This window comes from Brachionichthys hirsutus, chromosome 9, assembly GCF_040956055.1.
Source record: "Brachionichthys hirsutus isolate HB-005 chromosome 9, CSIRO-AGI_Bhir_v1, whole genome shotgun sequence".
Taxonomy (NCBI): domain Eukaryota; kingdom Metazoa; phylum Chordata; class Actinopteri; order Lophiiformes; family Brachionichthyidae; genus Brachionichthys; species Brachionichthys hirsutus.
Genome location: NC_090905.1, coordinates 8,140,285 through 8,165,175, shown reverse-complemented (window position 1 = coordinate 8,165,175; position 24,891 = coordinate 8,140,285). Strand labels below are relative to the sequence as shown.

General features: G+C 42.3%; 2 protein-coding genes across 2 annotated transcripts; both read left to right on the top strand.

Annotated features, from left to right (window-relative positions):
• The first annotated feature begins 6,429 nt into the window (after positions 1-6,429).
• rabggta (Rab geranylgeranyltransferase subunit alpha) lies at positions 6,430-12,930 on the top strand. Its single transcript, XM_068743416.1, has 16 exons — positions 6,430-6,451; positions 6,603-6,713; positions 7,002-7,126; positions 7,229-7,416; positions 7,537-7,794; positions 7,994-8,077; positions 8,171-8,253; positions 8,720-8,815; positions 9,287-9,392; positions 9,483-9,534; positions 9,614-9,702; positions 9,843-9,931; positions 10,015-10,131; positions 10,240-10,353; positions 10,467-10,569; positions 12,106-12,930. The coding sequence occupies exons 1-16, from the start codon at positions 6,449-6,451 to the stop codon at positions 12,237-12,239; spliced, it is 1,752 nt and encodes a 583-aa protein (XP_068599517.1). The 5' UTR covers positions 6,430-6,448; the 3' UTR covers positions 12,240-12,930.
• Positions 12,931-15,443: 2,513 nt separating this feature from the next.
• On the top strand, positions 15,444-23,360 carry LOC137899221 (protein-glutamine gamma-glutamyltransferase K-like). Its single transcript, XM_068743241.1, has 14 exons — positions 15,444-15,485; positions 16,935-17,119; positions 17,223-17,411; positions 18,982-19,233; positions 19,457-19,575; positions 19,657-19,764; positions 19,917-20,094; positions 20,174-20,312; positions 20,957-21,149; positions 21,500-21,653; positions 21,790-22,074; positions 22,549-22,709; positions 22,794-22,930; positions 23,022-23,360. Exons 2-14 carry the CDS (start codon positions 16,948-16,950, stop codon positions 23,179-23,181), a joined length of 2,247 nt encoding a protein of 748 aa, XP_068599342.1. The 5' UTR covers positions 15,444-15,485; positions 16,935-16,947; the 3' UTR covers positions 23,182-23,360.
• The last annotated feature ends 1,531 nt before the right edge of the window (positions 23,361-24,891 follow it).

The window sequence follows — 24,891 nt, the reverse complement described above, 5'->3', positions numbered from 1 at the left end:
TCCTCAAATGGTCGGTCGAAATCTTACAAAGTCTTATTACTGTCAAGTTCCATCGTTTTTATAACGGATTACAGAATCTAATTTTGGGCATTCAACACAATGAACATCGTCTTTGTCTCTTCACTGCTGGGTGAGTAACACCAATAAAATCTGAATGACACAAGTCTGCCTTTTTATTGCCCTTGACGTAAAGATTAAGGCTGGTTTATAGATATTGATATGTATGGGATCATTTTATGTCTGGAATATCTGTCAAAACTAAACTTTATATATTTTATGTACAATCTTTTTCTTATAACACACAAACATAACATTATCCACATTTATAGACTCATCAAAGAAACTATTGACATGTCGTACACTGATGCATTTCTTGTGCAATGGATTAGAGTGTTTCATCTTAACTCGTGTTGATTTACTGCATTCAAACTCTTTTATGAATGCATTAAAGAAAAACATCAGCATCTTCATCCTATACTAAGTGTGCAACATTGTGTCTTTGGGAGCATTTTGAGTTCAGCTGTTAGTGCTCTGCTGATCTACACCTAAAGCTGTACTCTTGTTCTCGATGCAGATATCAGTATATCAGCGTGGCAACGTAGGCTTATAAATTTTACTGGGCTTTTAGCCTGAAGCTTGGATGCTGCTCAGACAGTGCTAAATGAAAATGACGTGCACAGCCGAAATCTGAGCAGGGTTAATGGAAAGATTTGAATAAGGCAGCCAAATTATTGTGCTGACAGCCATTGAGTTATAAACCATGAGGCTATTGCAGTATTACTTCATTGCACTGTTCTATGTGTGTGTTATCTAGCAGGAAAGACAACAAATGTGTGTTTATTCCTTCCATTCCCATGGGAATGATAACGGTCTGACGGTGCCATTAAGGAACAGGAAGCGCTCCTCTCTGTCATGTTGAAGGGTGAGACTGTTGCCAAGTCTTACAGACACTAGTTTGATGGTGATACATGCATTAAATCTTCTGCAGAGAAGAATTCTCTTTGTTATATATATATATTTCAAAAATCTTCAGTGGACCACGACTGCGACTGCCCTGTGGGGGGGGGGGGCAAACCATCTGTGGTATTCATGCAGACTGTTGACAAGCCAAACTGACACCAATGTGGCAGGAACAAGCTGCGGTAGCACGGAGATGTGTGGGTGTGTGAGCCGTTCGTGTCAAGCAGTCTCTCTGTATTTCAGGTGTAGCTGCATTTGTTCTCCAAGTCTCGACATCAGAAGGTACGGGCAAAGACAGCTAACAAATAGCACACGCACACAAGTGTAAACACACTCGCATGGAAAACCACAAGCCATCGTGGATTTCCTTGTCTCCCTGCAGAGACTGTGAACGTCAGTGTGTCCGCGTGGCCTCCGGGGTCACACGTCTACCTTGGTGAGTGTGTGTTGCTGCAGTGCACAGTAAGGTCAAACTCCAGTTTCGTGTGGAGCTACCAATGGCTCAGGCACAAAGTAGACCCCGCAGCCAGCCCAAACCCCAGGCACCTGGTCTCCGGTGACACCTACTCCATCATCGCGGTAACGAGGGAGGACGCGGGCGGTTACTGCTGCCGAGCCGAGGGGAGGCAGGACAACGCCACCTCTGTGGTGGTGCTCCATAGCCAGCTGGCCACAGTCAGCGTGTCAGGTGAGTAGGAGGAGCTGGAAGCTCTGCAGCGAGGCATCAGGTTCATGCGGCATTCAACAGAAAGTCTGAACACGCGTCCACAGCGTCCACAAAGTTTATATCTGCAGTTTATGAATTTATAACTTCTACATGTAATATCACATTACCACTTAACCCTCTGTAACCTGGTAGGGCATCCACAGATCCTAATAGCCACAATGAACTGAGTGATTTGTTTTCTCATCATAAAGAAAATCAATACACGTTTTTTTTATGGTCTACTATCCCCTATGAAAATGTCATTCTCCATGGACACACTTCAAGAACCCCTAGGATTCAGCAAACTCCACTTTGAAAACCACCAATATAGAATACACAAAATTATGTTTTAAATTGATCTATTAATTCAGCTGGACAAATAAAGTCCTATGGGCATGAAAGGCAGGCAGAACAACCACTGATGGACGGAAGCCTGTTCAGGCTGCTTGTATATCTCGAGCTGCATCGTCTTATCTGATTTTCCATTTATCAACAGCTTGGCTGATGCATGAATCTGTCTGCCATTGCCTTGCATTTGTTGTACTGCTCCTTCAGACTTACCACCAGCCCAGCCTTTGCCTGCAGGTTCTAGTAAAAGGGGCTTAAGAGGCCCTTTCTAGTTAAAGTGCAACATTGGATTTGGTTCGTTGGACACCAGCATGAAACAACTGCGGCTCTTCTTCTCTTTCAGAGCTGCCCCCTCCCTCGATGACTTTAACTCCCAGCACCAGGCAGTTCTTCAGAGGGGAGCTTTTCACTGTGCAGTGCCCCGTGTCTCAGTCTAACTCATCAGGGTGGATGCTGAGGCAGTTCTCTCTGGGACGGAGAGTGAGGAAGAGAGCGCTCTACGCAGACCAGTGTTCACCACTTGGGGGGGTTGTTAGTGCAGAGAAGTCTGGCGCCTGTGTGTTCACTGCTGTCGGTGGGAGCAGTGGGTTGTACTGGTGCGAGGGCGCTGAGGGTCGCAGCAACGGAGTCAGCATCACAGTAAGCGGTGAGTAACAGTGGTTTATTTAGCTATACTGTAAATAAAATTCATATGTTGTGTTCACTGCACCTACGTTTTACAACAGCTGGCACCATCATCATGAAGGCTCCTGCTTTCCCAGTGCTCGAGGGCAATGAAGTGGTCTTGCATTGTCAGCACTCTACAGACAACCACAGTGAAACAACATTCTTTAAAAATGGAGCCCAAGTCTTCACTCACACGTCCTGGTCTTCAGACAGAACGATGAAGATGACAATTGAGAATGTGACACGGGAAGATGAAGGCTTCTACAAGTGTGCATCCCAGGACACAAAGATGGAAAGTCCGGAAAGTTGGTTGTCAGTAAGACTGGCCCAAGGTCAGCTATGTGATGATAATTCTGCTTAAATATAGTATAATATATATCCCTGCTGCTCAGTGACAAATGCCCATCGTCAATTTAGGTGACTTCACTTCAACGAATGGGACTGCATCCTGGAGTGGTAAAACATTTCCTTCTGTTAATGGATTCATTCCGCATGATCTCGAGGGAAGAGCCCATGATGTCCATTTCTTATGAAAGCATCGATGAACGTTTACTAATGAGTCATCATTTAACGAGGATGGACGACAAACAAATTGTTCATCTTTATGTGTCTGTGATGCACCATCTGCAACATTCACACTAATATAACTTTTCCTCTTCATCAGGCTCCTGGAAATGGGCGGTCCCATGCGCATTCGTGCTCTTGTTCCTCATTCCTCTAACTGTTTGCTTAGTTTGTCACTACAGGTTAGTCACATTATCAATCAAATCTTCATCCCACTTCCCACTTTCTAATATCCCTTGACAGCTATCACATTTTGGCAGCATTCACAATTGAAAGAGGCAGCCGAGCAAATGCTTTGCTGACTGTTATATATTCATGTAAAGGTACCAGATGATTTGCACCCGTAGTTGTTGGCCTGTTTCCAAAGAGGGTCAACCAGCAGTGGAGCTTCCAGCAACCAAGCAGGATACAACAGAAGTGCAGTGGGACCTTTCCTGGATAGAAATGTCCTCGCTGCTGGATAAACAGTTATACCCTGGTACTTAAGACTCACTCGCTTGAACTGTTGAGAAAATATATAATGAATGAAGACATTGAGCTAATTCAGTCAATGCTGCTCCAAATGCAAGAACAATTTGTTGGAAATTAATTCAGAGTATCCATCTTCTTCAAGGGGTTCCACAAGGATCTTTGATATTCTTTTAATGTACATATGTCCCTGTACTGGATATAGTCAATAAAGCTTTTCTTTGTATGTTTGCTGGTAAATTCAAGAGTTTAATTTAGTTCAGATTAGATTTGAGAATGTAAAACAGAGGTGTAAGACATACATTTGAGGGAGAAAAAAATGTTTGAAGTGAATAAAAAAACTTTCTGATACAATAAAATATATATTTTTTTCAACTGAGTACTTTGTACTTCAGAATTGAGGAGATTTGTGGCTTAGTTATTTATTAGTCATTAATTTACTAGTGATGATCTGTTCATCAGTTAAGCATTAAAGTACCAGTATGTATATTAGTGTTTTTATGGCACTTAAAAAAATAAATACAGTACCGGTACTCTTAACTGTTGGTTCTCTATTCCAAAGCTGTAATTTGTGGTAAGATGAATGAGTTGTTTCTGGTATTAATGTGTTGCGTACTGACCCAATTACATTTAAACAAGGTCAAGTAAATTAATAAAAACTTCTATATACTGTACTTCAATATAACAGTTTGATAACGGCGCAAACAAAAACATGGAACCGAGTTACTTAAAGCAAGTATAATAAGTATAAGTATAATAAGTTAGCAAGAAGGTAAATATTTTTTTCTTGTGTGCTCTCAATATAAAATATTTAAATTTACTCTTGTCAGTCAATTTATTTTACATTTCTGTGTCACATTCTTTGTCACGAATCGCACAGCACGAGTGGCAGTGGGAGATGATGAGTCATTCAGATGGATTTAGATGGAATTTTTCTTTTTTTCTCTTCTAGCTTCTTGTTAATGTTGCCAAAAAATGATTTATTTTTGGGTCAGTGTCATTCTGAAAAGGTTTCACTTGTTTGGTTTCAATAAAACCAAAAATAACTTCCATAAAATCCCACAGGAGCAACACAAATACCAGTCTACAAAAGCATTCCTTGACTGTCAGACATCAGAAGCAGCAGACACCTGATGAGGTTACGACCCTCAGAACACCTCCTGAATACTTTCTTCTGTGAAGGTTTCTTTGCAAGTTTCCTAACAAAATGTATTATCATCAAACCAAGAAAGCTGCTTCACAAAATGAGTGAAAACATGACATTTGGTCAAAGAGTCACTTTCTATTACGTCACATGTGGAGCAAAAATTGACTGGTGTCAAGTTTTCCATCTTCCAAGAAGCAGCCTTTTATCCAGGGGAGACCGAAATATGAAAGGTTCTTTCGTGGCCCATGGCCCCCCACACCCACCAATGTATTTAAAAATTGGTGGAATAGTTTTTGCTGAATTCTGCCAACAAGCAAAGCCACAATTAGGCACAGGTGAAAAAAGCTTCTAAACTATTCAGCATAAATAGAAACAAATGATAAAGTCAAGGAGAGTTTTACCAAAAAGTTGTAAAACTTTTACAAACTGTGTGCATGAGTGGTTTGTCTGTCTGTCTTTGTGTGGCCCCCCGAGATGTGCTGGTGAAGCATTCCGGATGTACCCCGCCTCTCGCCCATATAGTCACCTGGAATAGGCTCCAGCAACACCCGTGACCCGCGAGGAGGATCAAGCGTCTCATCTACAAGAAAATGGATTAATGGCTGGATGGATGATCATCAATTGGATTTAAGATCATTCTGGCCATGTGACTTTTTTCCAGACAGATCTCTCAGTATTCAATATTCTTTATTGCATCTGTTTGCTCACGGTTTGTTCATTAAGGAATTTTCATCTTTACAATTCCGCAGAATAAACTGTGTTTCATACACTTTCTGTATTAAAATGACTGAAAAAATGTGGCTTTTAATTTTTTTTTTACAAATACAATAGTATTTTTCATTTCAGTTCTGACATATAGGCTAATCAAGACTGTTGTTTGCATAAAATACAATCTCATTTAGGCTTTTTTGTGTGCAGAAATAGATGAAAATATATATTTTACACTTTAGCTCAATTTACTCTCATTCATTTCCGTTTGCGAAATCACTCTTTGGTGAATTCCAGTCGATTTCCGCACATAAACTTTAACAGTGAGTGAAAATCCTGCATTGAAAAGGGTATTGTCTGTAATATCTAATTTTAACGTGTCCTTCGGGAGAAACGCGAGAAATCTGACGTCATCAGCACGCGACGGAAGTGAAGCGGAAGTAAAATTGTAGCATTAGAGATTCTGGAAGTGACATGACATTTCAAGCTACAACCTGAATACCTTGTTTTTCCAAACTTAAAACTCAAGTCCCGAATACGGAGGGTGTTTAAAGAGGTCAACAGGTGAGGCGTCTGTTGTTTACCTTCAGCAGTAATGAAATTATTATTTTTATTCTACCCTGGCTTGAATTAGGTGATTGATTTGAGAGCTAATTGGCAGGCTAACCTAAGATGGATCTATTCTAACCTGCAAACTGACTGACACGATGACCAGCTCACGACCGAACTTACAATGTTGTGATGCCTGACTTCAACCTCTCGCTCTCTCTCTCTCTCTCTGTCTGTGTCTGTTCACGTGGACGTCATCCAGGATCAACCTTGAAAAACACTCCTTTGCTATTATAAACGGACATTTGTGGACACCATCACAAACAGGAAGGATGGTAAGACATTAATAATAGATGCCAACCCTTTTTAAATATAGAGTTCTGATATAGTGTTCATACTTTATAGATTAATGCAGTAATTTCTGACCTTTAGCCCTCAGAGTGAACCCTACTCGTTTTACATTTTGCTTTGTGCATTCTTCAACAGCATGGCCGAGTGAAGGTTAAAACCACAGCACAGCAGGAGGAGGAGAAAAGAAAGGAGCGCGAGAAGAAACTGAAGATATACGTGGCTGCACGAGATGCTTGTTTTTCTAAGGTTCTTTATGGTTACACTTTGCTATTGGTTTATATAACGTATAATGCACCACATACCAAACCTTTCCTAGCTCACCATGCTAGTTATGCATGGAGGTGGACTGACCTATAATAAAAACAGCCTCATCATTTAGCTCTAGTATACTTCACGTGACAAATATTGTGCTGCATTAAGATGGTCATTGTTGGAGCTTGTTGAACATTTTCTTCTCAATTCTCAACCTGTCTGCCGTCCCGGTTGCCGCTCTGTGTATTTGCCTCACGCCACCGCCATTGGCCCGTGTGGCAGAGGAGGGAGGGTGTCTGTGACGACGAAGCACTCCAGCTGACCCAACAGCTTCTGTCATCCAACCCTGACTTCGCAACGCTCTGGAACTACAGAAGAGAGATTCTTTTGCACCTGGAGACTGTGAAGTTAGATATTTATCTGTTCTCATCAACTACAGATTGTCAGCGTGACACTTCCTGAATGGTAACGCATCACATATTTGACCAGATTTGTTTCTTCTGCTCCAGGAACGAGGATGAAGTGCAAAAGGTTTATGAAGCTGAGCTGTTGTTTCTGGAGTCGTGCCTGAAGGTGAACCCTAAGTCCTACGGCAGCTGGCATCACCGAGGTTGGGTCTCGGCACGCTTGCCTCGACCAAACTGGGCCAGGGAGCTGAGCCTTTGTGATCGCTGCCTCAGCCTGGATGACCGCAACTGTGAGTAACGTGTGAAATGTCTAGGCATCTGGATAATTCACTCAAAATGTAATCCGAACCAAGAACGCCACTGGAGTGTTTCCTTTGATGTGTCGCTCTGTGTTCTCCCATCTTCACCAGTTCATTGCTGGGATTATCGCAGGATGGTTGTGAAGTCGTTTGGTGTGCCTGTCAATCAGGAATTGGGGTTCACGGATCGTCTTATTGGCTCTAACTTCTCCAACTACTCGAGCTGGCACTATCGAAGCACCTTATTGCCGCTGCTTCACCCAGAGTCTCCTGAGCCCCCGTCTCCATGCCGTGAGGCTTCCCACTCCTCCCTTCCACCTTCTCCGCAAACCCACTCCCATCGTGTCTGTGAGGAGCAACTCCTTAAAGGTAGACTTTAAAGAAACAACAGCTATGCAATGGAGTAGCTTGATTGTTTAGTCAGCAGTGCCTTAAAGCGACCGGCAGGGGGCAGTCTGAGGCTTCACACTGGCTGCATTCAGGATCCGGCAGATGGTTTGATGTGCAGTTCAGCAGTTTTTGCTTCTAATTGAACCCAATTATGTTTTTTTTGTTTTGTTTTTTTTAGAATATGAGCTTGTACAGAATGCTTTCTTCACTGACCCAAATGACCAGAGTGCTTGGTTCTACTATCGCTGGCTGCTTGGAAGAGGTATGTCAATCTGTCTTTACCGAATAATTGATTTACTGTCCTTTGTTATCAAATACAAGTTGCGTAATCCTACATTTTCTGTCTTTTCAACAGCGGAACGGGAGGAGATGATTAGCTGTGTGCATGTCAGTCGGGATGAGGAGAGAGTGGCTGTCGCCTTCTCCAGGCCTGTTAATGTGCGCCACATTTTATGTCTCCCAACTAAAAGCATGCTGTCACTCATAATGCAGTGTCCTCACAAACATCAGCACAACACATACCAAAAACAAGAATTATTATTCCTATCCACATCTTACTTAAGTCCTCTTAGTGTCTTATACGTCTCCTAGTAGATTGGTTTAGTATTCTCATTGTTATTTATTTACAATGAGAGTAGCAAATTGCATGCTAATGTGCAATAATTTTGTTTTTATGGGAAGAAAACTGTTTTATAAACCTTTTAAATAGCCTGTTAAAATGGGCGGTGCATGCACAGAGATGTGATCGCTGATATGAGAAAACAACTCCTGAGATCGGAAGGATGAGAAGGCATTTTTTGTCAAAGAAAGAAAAGCTCTCCATGATGAATTCTAAAACTGTAATTTAAGTGTTTTAAAACTGTGTGTAAATAGGTGACCTCTTTTCCTGCCTCCGTTCCGTTAGGCGCCGTCTGTCGGCCTGCTGCTGGTCCTCGATGGTCAGCCTCAGAGAGTGGAGTGGAGGAGCGTTCATCCTCACTTGAAACGCAGCGCTGTGTGGGTATCCTTTTCCATTGGCTGGTATAAACGAGCGGCACTATGTGCTGCAGGTTGAACCGGCTCTACATTCTTCGGCCAGTCTTCACATATGACTGACATGCTGAGATAACGGTGGTACGTCCAGTATGTGCATGAAGAAGAGTTTTATCATCAGTGTGCTTAATGGAATGTTACTGCTTCCTTTAACATAGATGTTAAGTCAGACCTCCTGTCTTCTTATATCTTGTCAAAGTCGTCAGCCCACAATGACACAGAGGACACGTAGTTTTGTCAGAAGAATTCTATAAGGATTCACTTTTTGTCCTGCCTGTTATGATCATAAAGAAAAAAAAAAGAAAAGTGATTTAAATCTAGAATGATCATAAGGGAAATTTGGAAATATAATTAACTTGTTTGTAGAATTGTTGTCAACCGGAATGGCTAAAACCGGTTTAGGATAATTACAGAAGTGTTTAACTTAACGCGATGTCAGATCTGCGATCTTCCTCCTGGAACCATAAGCAACATCACAAATGAGCACAACATGACTGTGCACTGGACTGAAAAACACATTCGCAAAGACTGTAATCTGTACACAGGTGACGCATTCTGTGCATCTTCACGTAGGATCAGTTCCCATGCACTTTTCCTCCAGCTTTCTTACACTGTGAACTTTTTAACTTCCAAAGGGCGAGCTGAGGGCTGGTGTCGGGACTCTGCTACAGAGCAGGGACTTTTCAGGTATTGCCTTGGGAGAAAAAGGATTGCATTGTGGAGTTATTGACATATATTTTTTTAAGTACTGTAACTTCATCTGTAGGAGTGAGCTCTCGGTAGAAAAGACCTCAGTGTTGCAGTCGGAGCTGCAGTCCTGCAATCAGCTGCAAGAACTGGAGCCACTCAACAAGTGTAAGTGTGCTTTAATGCAGAACGTCCACATGGCTCCTGTCTCTTTACTTAACAAACTCACCAGCACCACATAATAATAGAGAACTTGCTGCTGCTGCTCTTCATTATGTTTTCATGTAACATTCCGCTTGTCTCGACAGGGTGTTTACTGACCATCGTCCTCCTCATGAGGGCGCTAGACCCTCTGGGATATGAAAAGGAGATGCTTGCTCATTTTCTAACGCTGAAAGTGGGTACTAACTGTATTACAGTGTATGAGCTGACCAGAAAATAGACATACTATGAACTGGGGGCTCTTTCTCTCTCTCTCAGGAAGTGGATTCCATGCGCGCCGCGTATTACAGTGACCTGTGTAGCAAGTTTATGATCGAGAACACCATCCTGAAAATGGAGTACGCCGAAGTCCGTGTCTTCAGTATTTCTGACAAGGTTGGTTCAGAATGATAAAGAAAACATTCTGATGCTTAACATGAAATAATTTTGAAGCATTCTTTCATGTAGCTGAGAAGGTTTTGCTCTCCTGTGTTGTTTAAACAGAACTTGACCTCCTTATGCCACCTGGACCAGCTGTTGTTGGTCACCCATATCGATCTGTCTTCTAATCGGCTGGATCGGCTGCCTCCTCAGTTTGCCATGTTGCAGTGCCTTGAGGTGATAAAGCTGCAATCAGAATCCACCATAGTTTACTTTGAGTGTTCCACACCAGATTACAAAGAGGCAAATAATTATTTTTCTTCTTCTTCAATATTACGTCACACTTTCAGGTTTTGGAGGCTGATAACAACTTAATAGTAACCTTGGAAGGAGTTAATCAACTTCCCAAATTGGAAGAAGTCCTCTTGAAGAACAACAGTATCCTGAAATCAAGTCCTTCATATTCCCGTTTGTTTTTTTGGATAGTATGCCAATCTGGATCTGCCTTAATCCTGCGGTATAGAGGTTTAAAAGGTGAAGCAAATTTATAAACTAAATAATCTGTATTAGATTTATTGACAAAATGCAATATTTATCAGCTGCTGCCAACAGATTATTACGGAATCAGGTGGGAAAAGACCTCTCGAAACACTCAGCCGCAGCAGGAAGTGAAGTTCCGTACAGTAAAGCTATTTATACACACTGTGCTGCAGGGTCAATGCCCCATCTCCTAGATATTCACCCCTGCTGGCCCAAAAACATTCTAACAGCCAAGTCCATCTACAGTATATAAGATGCAGTAATTTTGGGATGTTGATCTGTGAATTGCAACAAAAGTGGAACATTTGGTGTCTACGGATCTGGAGTGGAAAGAAAATAAGCATATGCTGCAGGTACTGAAGCATGGAGGTGGCTCTGTGATGCTCCGGGGCTGCTTTGCTCCTTCAGGACTGGAAACCTGAAGTGTTTAAAGGGTTTAGGTAGATTCCATCAAGTATCAAGAAATCCTTGAGGAGTAAATCTCACCTTCTGTGAGGAACCTGAATTTTTGGGCATTATTTGACATTTTAAAGGGACAATGATCCCAAACAAACATTAAGGCTTACCTTTCAGAAGAAGGTCTGGATCATTATAGAGGCATTACAGGCACCTGACCTGAATCCAGTAGGAAGTCTCTGGTGGGATTTGAAGAATGTTGGCGCAGCACATAAACCAGGAATATGAAGCCTTTGTTCACGACGAATGGGCTAAGATTCTTCATGCAAGGTGTCACAAGCTAGTGTCTGGAGATGTATGACATTTGCTGCAGGTCATAGCAGCTAAGGGGTCTCTAAAAATAACAGAGATGCTTATCATTCAGGGGTTGATTAATTTTCAGACTAGTAGTCAGGAAAAATAGCGTTTTATGTTCTAATTTACTAAAACACATCCTTAGGTGGTTTGTTTATTATAAACAGCAGATCAATTGTGTATTTTGCCAGTGAACCTAACATAACATGTATAATTTCCCTTCCAACTCTGTACATTGTTTGTGCACTAGTGATTTAAGATGCATGAAATGGCGGCTGATGGTGTGTCACCGGAGTAATGTAGAGGTACTGCACACGAGGATGGGGTTTACCGTGTTCGGCATATTGCAGCAATAACGCGAGTGTTCAACTCGATGCATGAATAATTAGTTTGCACCTGAAACTTAAATACAATCCGTGCTGCACTTTCACGTAACATAATTAGGGCACGGACGAGATGCTTAACTACGCGGCATCGCTGCAGGCTCCTTCCTGCCCGTGCTTCACTTCTCCTGAAGGATGAGAATGCAATTGGGTTTGCAGCTTGTGCTACTGAGGCTGTTTAAAGTGATTTAATATTTTCACCAAGGTTCAGTCAGCGTGTCCGGTTGGATTCCCCTCTAATTGTGCTGCTGATACTCGACAGAACACACAGGAAAGCTTTCTCTTTAACCTAAATACACAGATATCTCTACTTTAGCAGATCTTCGGCCACTGGCCTCTTGCCCCAAGCTGAAGCGCCTTGATCTCCGTGGCAACCCTGTCACTCAAATGGCCAACGTTGAGTCGGACTTGGCAGAGCTGCTGCCTTCAGTCACAGACCTCCTGCTCTGAATCACTGCCACGTCATCCCGTCCACCTATTGTCCACCACGTTCCCAGATCTGTTTTTCAAGCCTCTTATGTTCTCTATCTGGTCCATTTATTTGGAAGAATGTCAATCACATTTCCCCTGAGGTTCAAAAGGCCGGTTGCTTCAGAACTTATGTCAGAAACCGCTATAATACCATCACTGAAATGTCATGAGATCTGTGTGTACGAGAGAGAGAGAGAGAGAGAGAGAGAGAGAGAGAGAGAGAACCAGTAAATAGTGTGTGGCCTTTCTAAAGCAAACACAAATGCATGCATAAACACTGATACAGGAATAAATATGGCTTGTTGCGTTCCGTGCATCATTGCTGGTGTATTTTGTTCTATGAGATTTGAAAGACACTGAAGTCAAAGGGATTACTCTAACGGTCAGAGCATAATCGAAGCCTCATTCTTTTAAAAGGTTGTGTCATGTATTTAAGGACATTGTACTCTTACAGATCCAGTATTAAACAGAACACACCTCACTGCTGCATTGTGTCACAGCTCTTGTTTCTGTCGGCTTTCCTGAACACACCTTAGTATTTTTTTAGAAGCACATTGGTTTAATTTAGATTGAATCCAGATTAACATCATCAAAATCTGTCATGTAATTTATGTGTAACAAATAAAATTGTGGAAGGAAAATAAACACCTTGGACCAGGACCCAGACCCACTCTACTGTTTAATTTGTTCTTCCTTGCGTCGAGTAGTTTTTGTTCAGTCCTGATAAATTAGTGTCTGACGGGAAGCTCTACCTCCTTTATAGAGGCAATTGTGCAGTTTCTCAAGAATGAGAAAAAAACTAATTATACTACAGAGAAGAAACACCATGAGACTTCAGCCATCCCAGCAACAGCAGTGGTCTGAGCTACATGCTAAAATCTGAATGCTCCTACAATGCAAATGACCAAAGTACGAGAGCTCTATGATTTAAAAAAGAAAAATTAAAACAAGGCATGTTTGCGAATATAGTGTAACCGGGTGATTGGCGGTAATTAGCAGGCAGGTGTGGAAGCACCTGTAATCCATTGCCACTGATGGGGCGGGGCGTGTATAGGCGTTTCCCCTGCCCCCCTTCCCGGCCTCACTCTCCACCGTCCGGCTGAAGGGAGCCAGAGGGAGTGAGCCGGCTGGGTGTGGTCATCTTGAAGGCAGGTAGAACTGAATCCGTTAACACTGTTCCATGACATCTCTGGGTAATGCTCTTAATGGCCGGGGTTTATTTTAACTCAGGTTGGCGTGGAGGGTCACTGCCTTGCCTCTTTGTTTGTGTTTATTTTGTTATAGATCTTTTTTTTACTAGGTTGTTAGCTTCCTGCATTGCATGTGTGTGTCCGTATTGATTGGGGTTATTCTGGCGGGTGGTGGGGAACTGTTTAGTTATTCTGCATGTTTTCCTTTGTGAGTTTTGTTTAGACTTTAGTTTGGGTGCGTTTATATTTCTTTGTTGCTTTAACAGTAGCTCCCACCACATTTGTCTAAACCTTGGTTAATTCGTTCTAAGGTGTGTTTTTAGTGGAAGCTTGTTTTAGGGTTAAATAAAGACTTTTGTATGTAGTAAATGCTGTGCTGGTCATCATTGTGAGCGGACCTGTGGGTGGGAAACCCGCTAAAGCGAGCTGGGGACCAAAGGGAAAACTATATCTTTAGGTGCAAGTCCTAAAGTGGCGTTGTTGGTGACCGTCGTCTAGCCCCATATCCACAACGCTACGATAGCATGTAATAAAAAAAAATGGCACTGTCTGAAACAGCAGATCTCCCATAACAGCATGACATAAGGGCAAGGGGAACGGCATGAGGCAGAAACTTCAGCGCTGAACGTGATGATTTGTGTGGTAGCTGAAAAATGTGAAAGGACAATTAATAATTCATCTCAATGTCGATTTTTGTAAATCTATGCTTTCATAATTTGATGCAAGCAAACGTGCTTCAAACCGCTTGGGGTGTGAACTGCTGTTGTGTTAAAAAAAAAAAACATCTGAATTGAGTAACGCCATTAAATTCCACTCCATGGGAACGAGATTGATTAGCAGGTGACAGTATCCTCGAACATCTTGTCAAGCAAGGATGAGGTTCACCACAGAGCAGCATGATTGTATGACATGTTACTGCAGGCCCAGGGTTTGCAGCCTTTGTTAGTGGCAGCGCTGCCACGATGCTGTTTAGCAAGCGCCTGCGTTCATCATGTGAGTTCTTGCTCACTTGCACCCAACGACAGTAGTCCCACTCCCACTCCCACAGCCGAGGCTGATGGACTGTTAGTTCATCAGGTGTTTCACTCCAAACTAAATCTTTGGACAAAGCCGAACTCTCATCAGATGGTGCTCGATGACGAGTCGGGGGAGAAAAGTAGCGATCGCTGTGTGAGGAACAGATTTGAATGAATTTCATTCCAGCCTCTCGCTGTTGAAACACTTCGCTCAAAACAACGAACGTCAATCTGTTGGTGGCACAAGAGCAAAAGTTGGGCTCACCAAAGTTGTGGGCTTCATCCTGAGGGAGCCATGAACACGCGTCATTCTTCTCACATTATGAACCAGCAACGGTGTTTCACTGAAAGCGTAACTCCTACCCTTTGAGGTTGAGTTTTTCCAATAGAATCACTAAAGCGTTGCTGCTCCTGGGACTTGCCTTTGATCGCCCTGTTGAAAACCAACTCAACCGGTCAGTGAGGATGAGTTTTGACATGTACCACGTCTAACTCATGTTGCAACAAAGGTAGGCCGGCGCCACTGTCAAAGCGTTCTCTCAGCAAGGTGTGGAGCCGCCCATGCAGTGGGAGCGAAGCCTGTCCGTGTGAAGCGTATAGACATTTTGACATGTCGCACAAAGAAAAACACACATAAACAATAATTTGGAGCTCCAGGGGGCGGCTCCTCTTATTCTCACCTGGAACCTCCTCTTCCTCCTGTGCTGTGTTGGACTTACAGCATGCCAGACTGGTTTTTTGACGCGCGCATAGAGATGACTTCGGTGGGGTTCACTCAAAAATATATTTCTTGTCGACAATGAATTACAGTCGTGAAAGAATAATCGGGAACATGAAACATGTGGCATTCAATGAATTTGCATGGATTCAAGTGATTGTGGTTGAAGATTTAGGGGAAGTGTCTGAGCAGGAAGAAGGCGTGTCCTCACCGTCTCGAATTTAACACCGGAACTTAACTCATTGTTTGTCTGCGGAGAACAAAGACGGGGAACGGAACATTTCGACCTTCACCATACTGAGTGAGTTTAAGTCAATGGTTTCATTTGCAGCTGAGTCTGCATATATGGCTCTTGATTTGTCACTCTGTGTTGTTAACCAGGCCGAGTTCACTGAATGCTACTCTTTGCATGAATGATTCTGTTGTTGTTTTCGATGATCCACTTCCTGTATTTGCATACAATTGTATGATATGTAATATTGCTGTGTTTCCGTACTAATAAGAATGGGGGGCAAGTGATCACTTAGCTCAAGGATCAGTCAATCAATCAAATGTATAAACATTTGATGTGCTTTTTTAAATCGAGTCCAGTGGATGCTTTTTGCAAGACATGAGTGGAGGCCCCTGTGTTCCTCTTTGTGGTTATAAATGCCTTGACCCAAGGCAGTGTCATGAATGTGGCGGAAGAATATTGGCTGCTTCACCTCCCACCTCAAGGAACCTTTTTGAGCAAAGTGGCATTAGACCAGACATGGGCAAACCCAGGCCCGGGGGCCATATGCGGCCCGTTGGTCTTTTTAATCCGGCCCGCCGAACTTGTCCAGATTATATCATTAAATATAATTGTATTATAATTAAACCTCATTCATTTGACCTTTTCCCTGTAATACTACCTGTAAAAGGCCAAATCCTTTAATGCAATAGCTTTCATGTGTCATTTATATTCGCTCACACAAACACTCTATCCATCTGTTCTTGGTCCGGCCCCTCTGTCAAATTTTAGAACCTATTGTGGCCCGTGAGTCAAAAAGTTTGCCCCCCCCCTGCATTAGACCTTCCTTTGACCAGCTTTCTAGAATTTTCTAGATGTGGTCTTGCTACAGCGTGCCAGGGACACATGGACACACGGAATGGAGTGCAGCCGAGAAGAGATGAGCTCCAGTCAGCCGTCATCCTCAAAGTCACACATCCTCTCAGTGCTGTGCGGCTGAGTGGGGGTTGATGTGTTTCTGGATAACACCATAAGAGTGACCGCTCCATTGCTGGGTTACAGTGTATCACCAGCATATAAGGAACACAGTCATTCAAACAATGGACAATTGAAAATATATACACAAGCATGTAGAAGAATGTGCTGTTAAGGAATGTCCGAACAAATGATTTTATTTGTTTAAGGCAGATGCACAATGTGAGATAAATGTGGGAAAAAAATTAGCAAGCAAGGAAAACTTTACGTGTTTTTCTTTTTTTCATTTAAAAAGGTTGTGCTTGTATTGTGATCTTCATTTCCCCTGACATATTTCTGAAGGATGCATTTGCCAATACATGAAGGCTTCAGAAATATCTTGTGCTTATTCTCAGACTAATTAAAACATGAAGTTGTGGATGAGTTATTTCAAGGCCTGATGGGCTTTTCAGACTTCTAATTCTCTTTCTGAAGCAAATGGACATTTGATGGAAGTGGAGGCGCTTCTTGTCAGATCAATTAACGATGGCCCAAATTTCTTCCTTGTGTTTGTCTTTATCCCAGTATTCCTGTAGCGATGCGGTCAACCAGAAGCAGATCTTCCGTGGGTCGGTTTGCATCTGCCACCCTTGAACTTGAGGAAGATGCGGCGGAGAAAATGGAAGAGCCAAAGGAAGACGCAGATGCCTTGGTGGCCTCTGAGCCAGAAGAAAAGGGGGAAGACACAAATGAGGAGATCCCTGTGACTGGTGAGCTTCATGACAACTACTGTCCTGTAATTCTATCATTTATTAAGATACATATCAGCCACATGGTAGACTTCACTTTGCATGTTTGCTTTTGTTTTTGCAGAACTCCTGAAGGTGCTGTCCATAGACCTCATGAAAAGCCCATCAGGGGAGAACCGCACGCAGCACCACACAGATCTCTACCAGAGCGACGACTTTATTTTTCGCAGAGGGCAGAATTTCCAGATGTGGATGACGCTGTCTCGAGCTTTTATTCCCAGCACTGACAAACTTCATCTTGAACTCAAAACAGGTTTGTCCTAATAGACGCTGTGTTATGCATCTCGACGAAGACTTTAAACGTGGTCCAGCCATGAAAAAGCCTCTTCAGGAGTTAGTTTGTTATTTTGTGGTGCTGAAAAGACATTATGAATATTTCCTCAGTTACATTTAAAAGAGTGTGAACCCCACAAATGAGTTTAGCTTTACTGCTAAATATCATATTCTGTTCACCTGGCTTGTTGTGTGTGTGTGTGTGTGTGTGTGTCGATTGTATCGATTGTCATGCGTGTGTATGTGAGATGCTGCATGTTTACAGACACAGGGACAGATGGGGTATTTTTGGAAACTATCACTATGGAAACAGTTTTGCTTGCCTTGCTGCAGGGGTGGGGGATTTTTTTTTACAGAAGCCAAGTCCTCTAACTAAAATTCCTCTCCACAGACAATTCACCCTCAGTGCTGCCACGACCAACTGTCTCAGCCTCAGCCTGCCAAATGTTTACCTCAGTCTCTGCCCCCTCTCCCCTTGTGTTGTGTGATGTAAGGCAGAGAGGACACGGATAGAGATCCCACAATTATAGAGCTGCAGTGTGCGATAATAAGTGTGGTATAAGAGGAATAATTACAATGTCTTTTACAGAAAGGCTGTGAATCTATAATAGGAACGCAAGATTATCCCAAGGCTCATCATTCCAAAGAAACGGACACGGATTAAAGAAGAGCATCTGTAAATAAGTAAAACCAAAATCGATCTATCAAGTATGATGTTAAAAAACACAAATATTCCTGAAATTAAATAATGTCGAAAAATATATATTTCGACAATTATTTTTGAAATAAACAGAAGTATTTATTAACATAATATTCCTTTTTTCCCCTCTCCCATGGAGAATATCGCTTTTAAAAAACCAGCCAGCAAACAGAAATGTTTGTTTCTCCTCGTCTCTCTACCTCAGTCATGCTGACAGCACGCTGGCCTCAGTCCAAACAATGTATTCTGAGTCACAAACTCCACAGTGTGAAGCTAATCACATTTTAAAAACGTCTCTGTTCTTTGTTGTTTATGGTTGGCTCCAAATTCCGAAGATTCAGAGAGGCCAAAAAAGACAGAACAACACTAAGTTAATGATGATGTGATCGTGGCGATATCAATACCTGCTGTTAAAGGATGAGAAGGAAAGTGTGTGGAAAGGGAAAGGGGACATTTGTGTTCTGTATGATTTTTCTTTTCTTTTTATTATATTTAAAAGCATTTACAAAAATGCATGTATCTGCCATCCAAAGAATTAACCTAACTAGCACAACGCATCTCCTTAGTGTTGTTCCTAACGCTCCATTATGTTGACACTGCATTGGAACCTTTTATAGCTAATGATATCATGACATTCTGAGTGTGTGTGAGTGGCGTGCATGTTTAGATCAGTTCGAGGCAGCACATTGAGGATTTGTGCTACTTGGTTTCTGTTTATTTTAACTCACCCTACCTAAGGTAGCAATGCAGGTGTGGCTTCAAGAAAAGAAAGAAGAATGGGGTAAAAAAAGAAAAAAGAAAATCTGAACTGCATTATGTAGGTGATGTGTGTCCCATCTCACCTTTCCAGGACCATTGCCAAAAGTGTCAAAGGGAAGCCATGTCATCATCCCATTGGTGGAAGCCCTGCAGGATAAGCGTTGGGAGGCTGCTCTCGTGGGACAGGATGGAGACAGAATTAAACTGTCTGTGAATTCTCCAGCCACAGCGATTGTTGGTCGGTATCGGCTGATGGTGGAGACCGATTGTGGAAACAGCCAGACCATTTCCACACATGACTATTCAAATGACATCTACTTGTTGTTCAACCCGTGGTGTAAAGGTACCAGAATCCGTTTTATTGGTTCGGTTTCTCCATGAAAACACTTTGACAATGGTTGAACTTTGCCTCACATTTTATGAGCTGTTCAGGTCAAAAGTACTGTTGACCATCATTTCTTTAAAAAGTTCATCATCCGTCCGTCATTGAGCATGAAATAAACAGAAGTATTTATGAACATAATATCCCTTTTTTTTGTTTTATAAATGTCCCTCTCTTCTATCAGATGACGCAGTGTTCTTGGAGTCTGAGGACGAAAGACAGGAGTATGTACTGAGTGATAGTGGACAAATCTACTATGGCTCGGAGCACCAGATTGGTGTCCAGACATGGGACTACGGTCAGGTTAGTAGGCTACACACGGCTGCTGTTTGGTGGATAGAGTAGACGCCAACTCTTGAGTTTTAACTCTTTCTGTGTTTTCAGTTTGATGAGGGGATTCTTGCTATTTGCGTTTTTATCCTGGAAAGGAGTGGATACCTTCCAACTGGTTGGGGAGACCCTGTTAATGTGGTGCGAGTCATCTCGGCGATGGTGAGACACCCCCCCCCCCACCCCTAAATATCAAATATTTCATAGTGTTCTGGGTACAGTGTGACCAGAGGAATCAGTCGGAACCCTTCATCAGTAGCATCTCCAACCATCGTAGCAGGGGTTCAGCAGATGCACTCTGTTCATTCGTACAGATCAATTCTCGGGATGACTACGGTGTTCTAGTAGGAAACTGGTCAGGAGACTATTCAGATGGAACCAGTCCCACCCTTTGGAGCGGAAGTTTGAAGATCTTGAGGGAATTCCACGGCAGCAATGGCACCCCGGTCCAGTATGGCCAGTGCTGGGTCTTTGCTGGTGTATTTACAACAGGTCAGCTTACACACATTGATGTGGCGTGTGCATATTGAGCTTGTAGAGATTTTGATACTGAAAGTCTCATTCCTTTCAGTTTTACGATGTATTGGCATTCCCAGTCGAACTGTGACCAACTTCAGCTCAGCTCACGACACAGACGTGTCTTTGACAACAGATATTTATCTGGATGAGGATCTGGACCCAATCGATCACCTCAATAGTGATTCTATCTGGTATGCCCTGTTACCAACACTGTAATACTGCCTCAGCATAACACGTATAACTAGAAAAGCACTCAGAGAGCACAGACCTCCGCCAAGCAGCTCATTCCCAGCTTAATTGGATTTACACCGTCCACATGGTGATCTGGATCATCATTCAATGGTTCTAAATTGTTCTTGGTGTTTTTATAAACCAACCATGAAAGGTAAAAGGGAATCAGAGTTGCTGTATTTTTAACAGATTTTTGAATCTGTAAATGGAGTTTCAATGTTAAAATGTATTTTTTTTTTCCTGACCTTATTGTGGATCAGATCCAGAAGACATTTCGCATGATAGTTCATATCGGACCCCTTTATGACTGTGATTTTTAGTGAGTGAATTGAATGCATATTTTACAAGATAGGACTTTTTTTTAAAGCCTCCATTATAAGTAAATGGAAATCCGGACCTTTTTTTTTTGTATCCACATTCAAAATATAATGGAATCTAAATTAGACCGAGACCCATCTTCGGATTTTTTTTCCCATCAAGATCCATCCATCAGTTTCTTTTCATAATCCTGCTCACAAACAGACAGACAAACGTGATCAAAAACATGCCCTACTTGGCGGAGGTAAATACGAATGAAGCCTAACATTCCAGCCCTTTGCTTAAGGAACTTCCACGTGTGGAACGACTGCTGGATGGCCCGGCCAGACTTGCCCCCGGGCTACGGAGGCTGGCAAGTTGTCGACGCCACACCTCAGGAGACCAGCCATGGCACCTACCGGTGTGGCCCTGCGTCTCTTGCTGCTATCCGCAGTGGTCAGGTCTACCTGAAACATGACACTACGTTTGTGTTTGCCGAGGTCTGTGTGTATATATATATATATATATATAATTTACATATACATACTGTATTATAATAATAATACATGAATCTGTCCTCGGGAGGATGAGAAAAATATTGGGCTTTTAGATTTGGTGTGAATCTCACAAGATTTGTACAGCAATTCTGTTGCATGAATTCACAGTTGATGCAAGAGTAAAACTTTCTAGAATTCCTCTGACATTTGACCTTCGGCAGTGAATAACTGATTCTCCAGATGCCGCCTGGTGTTGACAGATTGGCTGCTGTGCTCCAATGATGAGCCACATGGCATTCATCCGAAGATGTGTGACGTTCCCATCTGCTCATTTCTAATTCCCCCCCCCTCAGGTTAACAGTGACAAAATTTACTGGCAGAGGAACAAAGATGGGACCTTCACTCAAATCCAGACTGAGAAGCGTACTGTTGGCCATTTCATCAGCACAAAGTCTGTTGGTTCTGAAGAACGCAATGACATCACACACCTTTACAAACACCGTGAAGGTAATGGCAAAGAAACTGCACACACTAAAATGCTTACTCAGGGGAGAGATGAAGCATGCAGCGTACTAGATACCAGTCAAAAACAGTTGTGCTGCACTGTTTATTAAATTAATTCACCACTTGTGGTCATTCTCAGGCACAGAATTAGAACGCATTTCTGTGGAAACGGCGTGTAGCTATGGCTCCAAGGCGGGGGAATTTTCCTCTTCCACTTCAGAGGATGTATCTATAGAGGTGACAATGAATGGTGAGGATCCTAAAATGGGACAAGACGTAAGTCTCCTCATCAAATTCAAGAACAGCAGCTCAAAGCAGCGCAAGGTGCTCCTGCACAGCACGGTGGCAGTCATCTACTACACTGGTGTCCATAAGGTTACAGTCAGGAAGGACAAAACTAAAGTGACCATCAAGCCCCGCAAGGGTGAGTGGAGCTTCACGCTTTATTTATTTATTTATTTGGACATTTTAGCACCACATTAAGACATTTTTAACAAGCAACAATTTAACACACACACACACACACACAAAAATGCACCTGTGATTGTATTTGTAGAATTTGAACATACTGGAACAAACCTTTTTATGCTACTTAAAGAAGATTTTGAAATGGGATTATGTAATTTCTTGCCAGAAAAATGCTATCTGGAAAAAATAAAGCTTAATAATACATATTTCAAAGCTTCCTTATATTTGCATATTATCAACGTGAAACAGAGGAAGTGAGAATGGATATCTTTGTTTTATTCAATATGCTAACAAGCCTGCACTCAAAGCTCTCATTAATTAATGACAGTCAATTTGAGAAATACATTGATTCACATTTCAGCAGCGCAACAATCAGAATCAAAGAACAAGGTGAAGACGCGTATTATTTGCCTGTGACTCCTGTCGACAGTGAACCCTTTGGAATGGAAACTCAAGTACGAAGAGTACCGGGATCAACTGATAGACCAAGCTTCCCTGATGCTGACACTGACCGGACGAGTCAGTGAAACGCAGCAAGTTCTGGCAACTCAGTTCAGCTTCCGGCTCAGAACTCCAGACATCATCATTGTGGTAACCCGAAAAGAAAAGAAAGCGAACGACTAAAACGGAAATCCAGACTTGATATGACTTCTGCTTGGCTCTTTTCTCACACAGCCACTTGGGAAGGCAGTGGTGGGGGAGAAAATGGCAGTGAAGATCTTGTTTACTAATCCGCTACCACAGGAGCTGAAAGACGTCATATTCCACGTGGAAGGACTGGGTATCAGCGCTGATCGAATGATTCATTTCGGGTAAGCAGGAAAAGATACTCTGCATTGTGGTCTCTGCAAACGACTTTCAATGTTTTTTGATTGGTATTGTCATTTCCTGTCCGACTCTCAGCGATATTGGCAGCCACGCTTCCGTGTCTCTGACTGAAGAATTCATCCCCACCCGGCCTGGGCTGAGGAAATGTCTGGTGTCGCTGGACTGCAAGGAGCTCACACATGTTCACGGTGTGGCCGACATCACCGTGTTGGAAAAGAACAGCAGTGATCCATAGAACTGAACATTGCGTCATGACCACTGACCAAAAACAGTAACTGAACAAGGAGCATTTAAAAAACTTTTTTATTCTGTGACGTTAAAACAATTGGAGGTTAGAAACTATGCTCAGTGGATGCAGAAGTTGGATGTCTAAATACTGCTTTAAATGTATGTGCATCATTAAACAATGTTAATGTCAAATATGTTCTGATGGCTGGTGATTCATTGTTGTAACATTAGAATCTATAAAAGCATATTTATATATATATATATATATATATATATGTGACTTTTTGAAAAAGCCTCCATAAGTAAATGGGAAAATCTGGGTTTTATTTATAGCAGTATCCGGATCTGATCCGGAAGACATTAGGCGATAAGGTAGAGGCCCCCACCCTACATGAATGTGTCAAATTCCATAACAATCTGTGAATAATCAACCCGAGATATTAAGAAACAAATTTTGAAGCTCGGTTGACTGCAATATTAGCGGAAATTTGAAAGCGATTCATAATCCCAATTACGCGGTAAACATAAAATATGACCACCACCGAGCTCACCCCACTTCCTCATCCAAACATTACGCCGGTGTGTGTGTGCTATTTTGAGCGTGACACACACGCCCACAACAGCCTGATGCTGTGCAACACCTGTGCCACCTCATCAATATTCATATTTACACCGGGCTGAAATCAGCAAACTGCATCCCAATTTCAGTATTGTCCAGGTGTATGAGAAGTGCAAGGCAATGGAGACATGTTTCATCACTTACCATATTTTAGAAAACTGATAGTAATATTTAATAAAAGTAAAAAATTTGACAAAAGTCAGGCAGACTCCCACAATGATTAACATGCACGCTTGTATTGGTGTAATTTGTATCTGACCATATCAGAACGTATAAGAGAACAAGCACTGTGTGTATTTCTTGACTTTAAATGCTTTGTGGTTCAGCCCAACAGGATGACATTTCTCAGGTTGGTGTCTTTGTTTTCTGTATTATGCATCAACCTCCTGTGACAGGATGTTTGCAGCAGGAGGATATGAAAAGGCATGCACTTTTATCAGGTCTGATCATTATCGTAGCAGCAAAGGTAATGCTGCGTCTGATGTTCCTCCTGAATGATAAAGCAATTTAATTATCATTTAATTGCAGCAAAACTTTGTTCTACAAAATCTTTCTGCAGGTTTTCCAGAAAATATTCTTTCATTTTGACAGAGGAACAATTGAAAACATGATGGGATGTTCACTCCCTGAGACATCGCATTTCCTGAATCAGGTAAAAGGAAAGGGATGGTCGATTGCTGTATGTTTTGAATAGATTTTTCACCTCATGTTTTGATGACAGCTTTTTCAAACGCAGATCAAATAAATGTTGAGCACCCTTTGGTTGATTTTCTTTATTTCCACTGCAGAATACTGTAGTTGGTGAGATTTCAGTTTTAAATAAATCGCCAACAATGTCACCAGCGAAGTGCACCCACACCATCACACCTCCTCCACGGTTCACAGCGGGAGCCACACAGCAGATAACATTGGTTCTCCTTTTTTTTTTTTTGTCACATAGAGACGGTGGATGGAACAAAAAAAAAAAAAGGAAATTCATTGAGTGCATGCACATCTTGTGCACGTTCGCCCTCTGTGACATCACAGGGGGAGAGATTTCTGCCAGACGCATTTCAGTACACCTACAGAACTATGCAAACTGTGCAGGATTCACTTGAT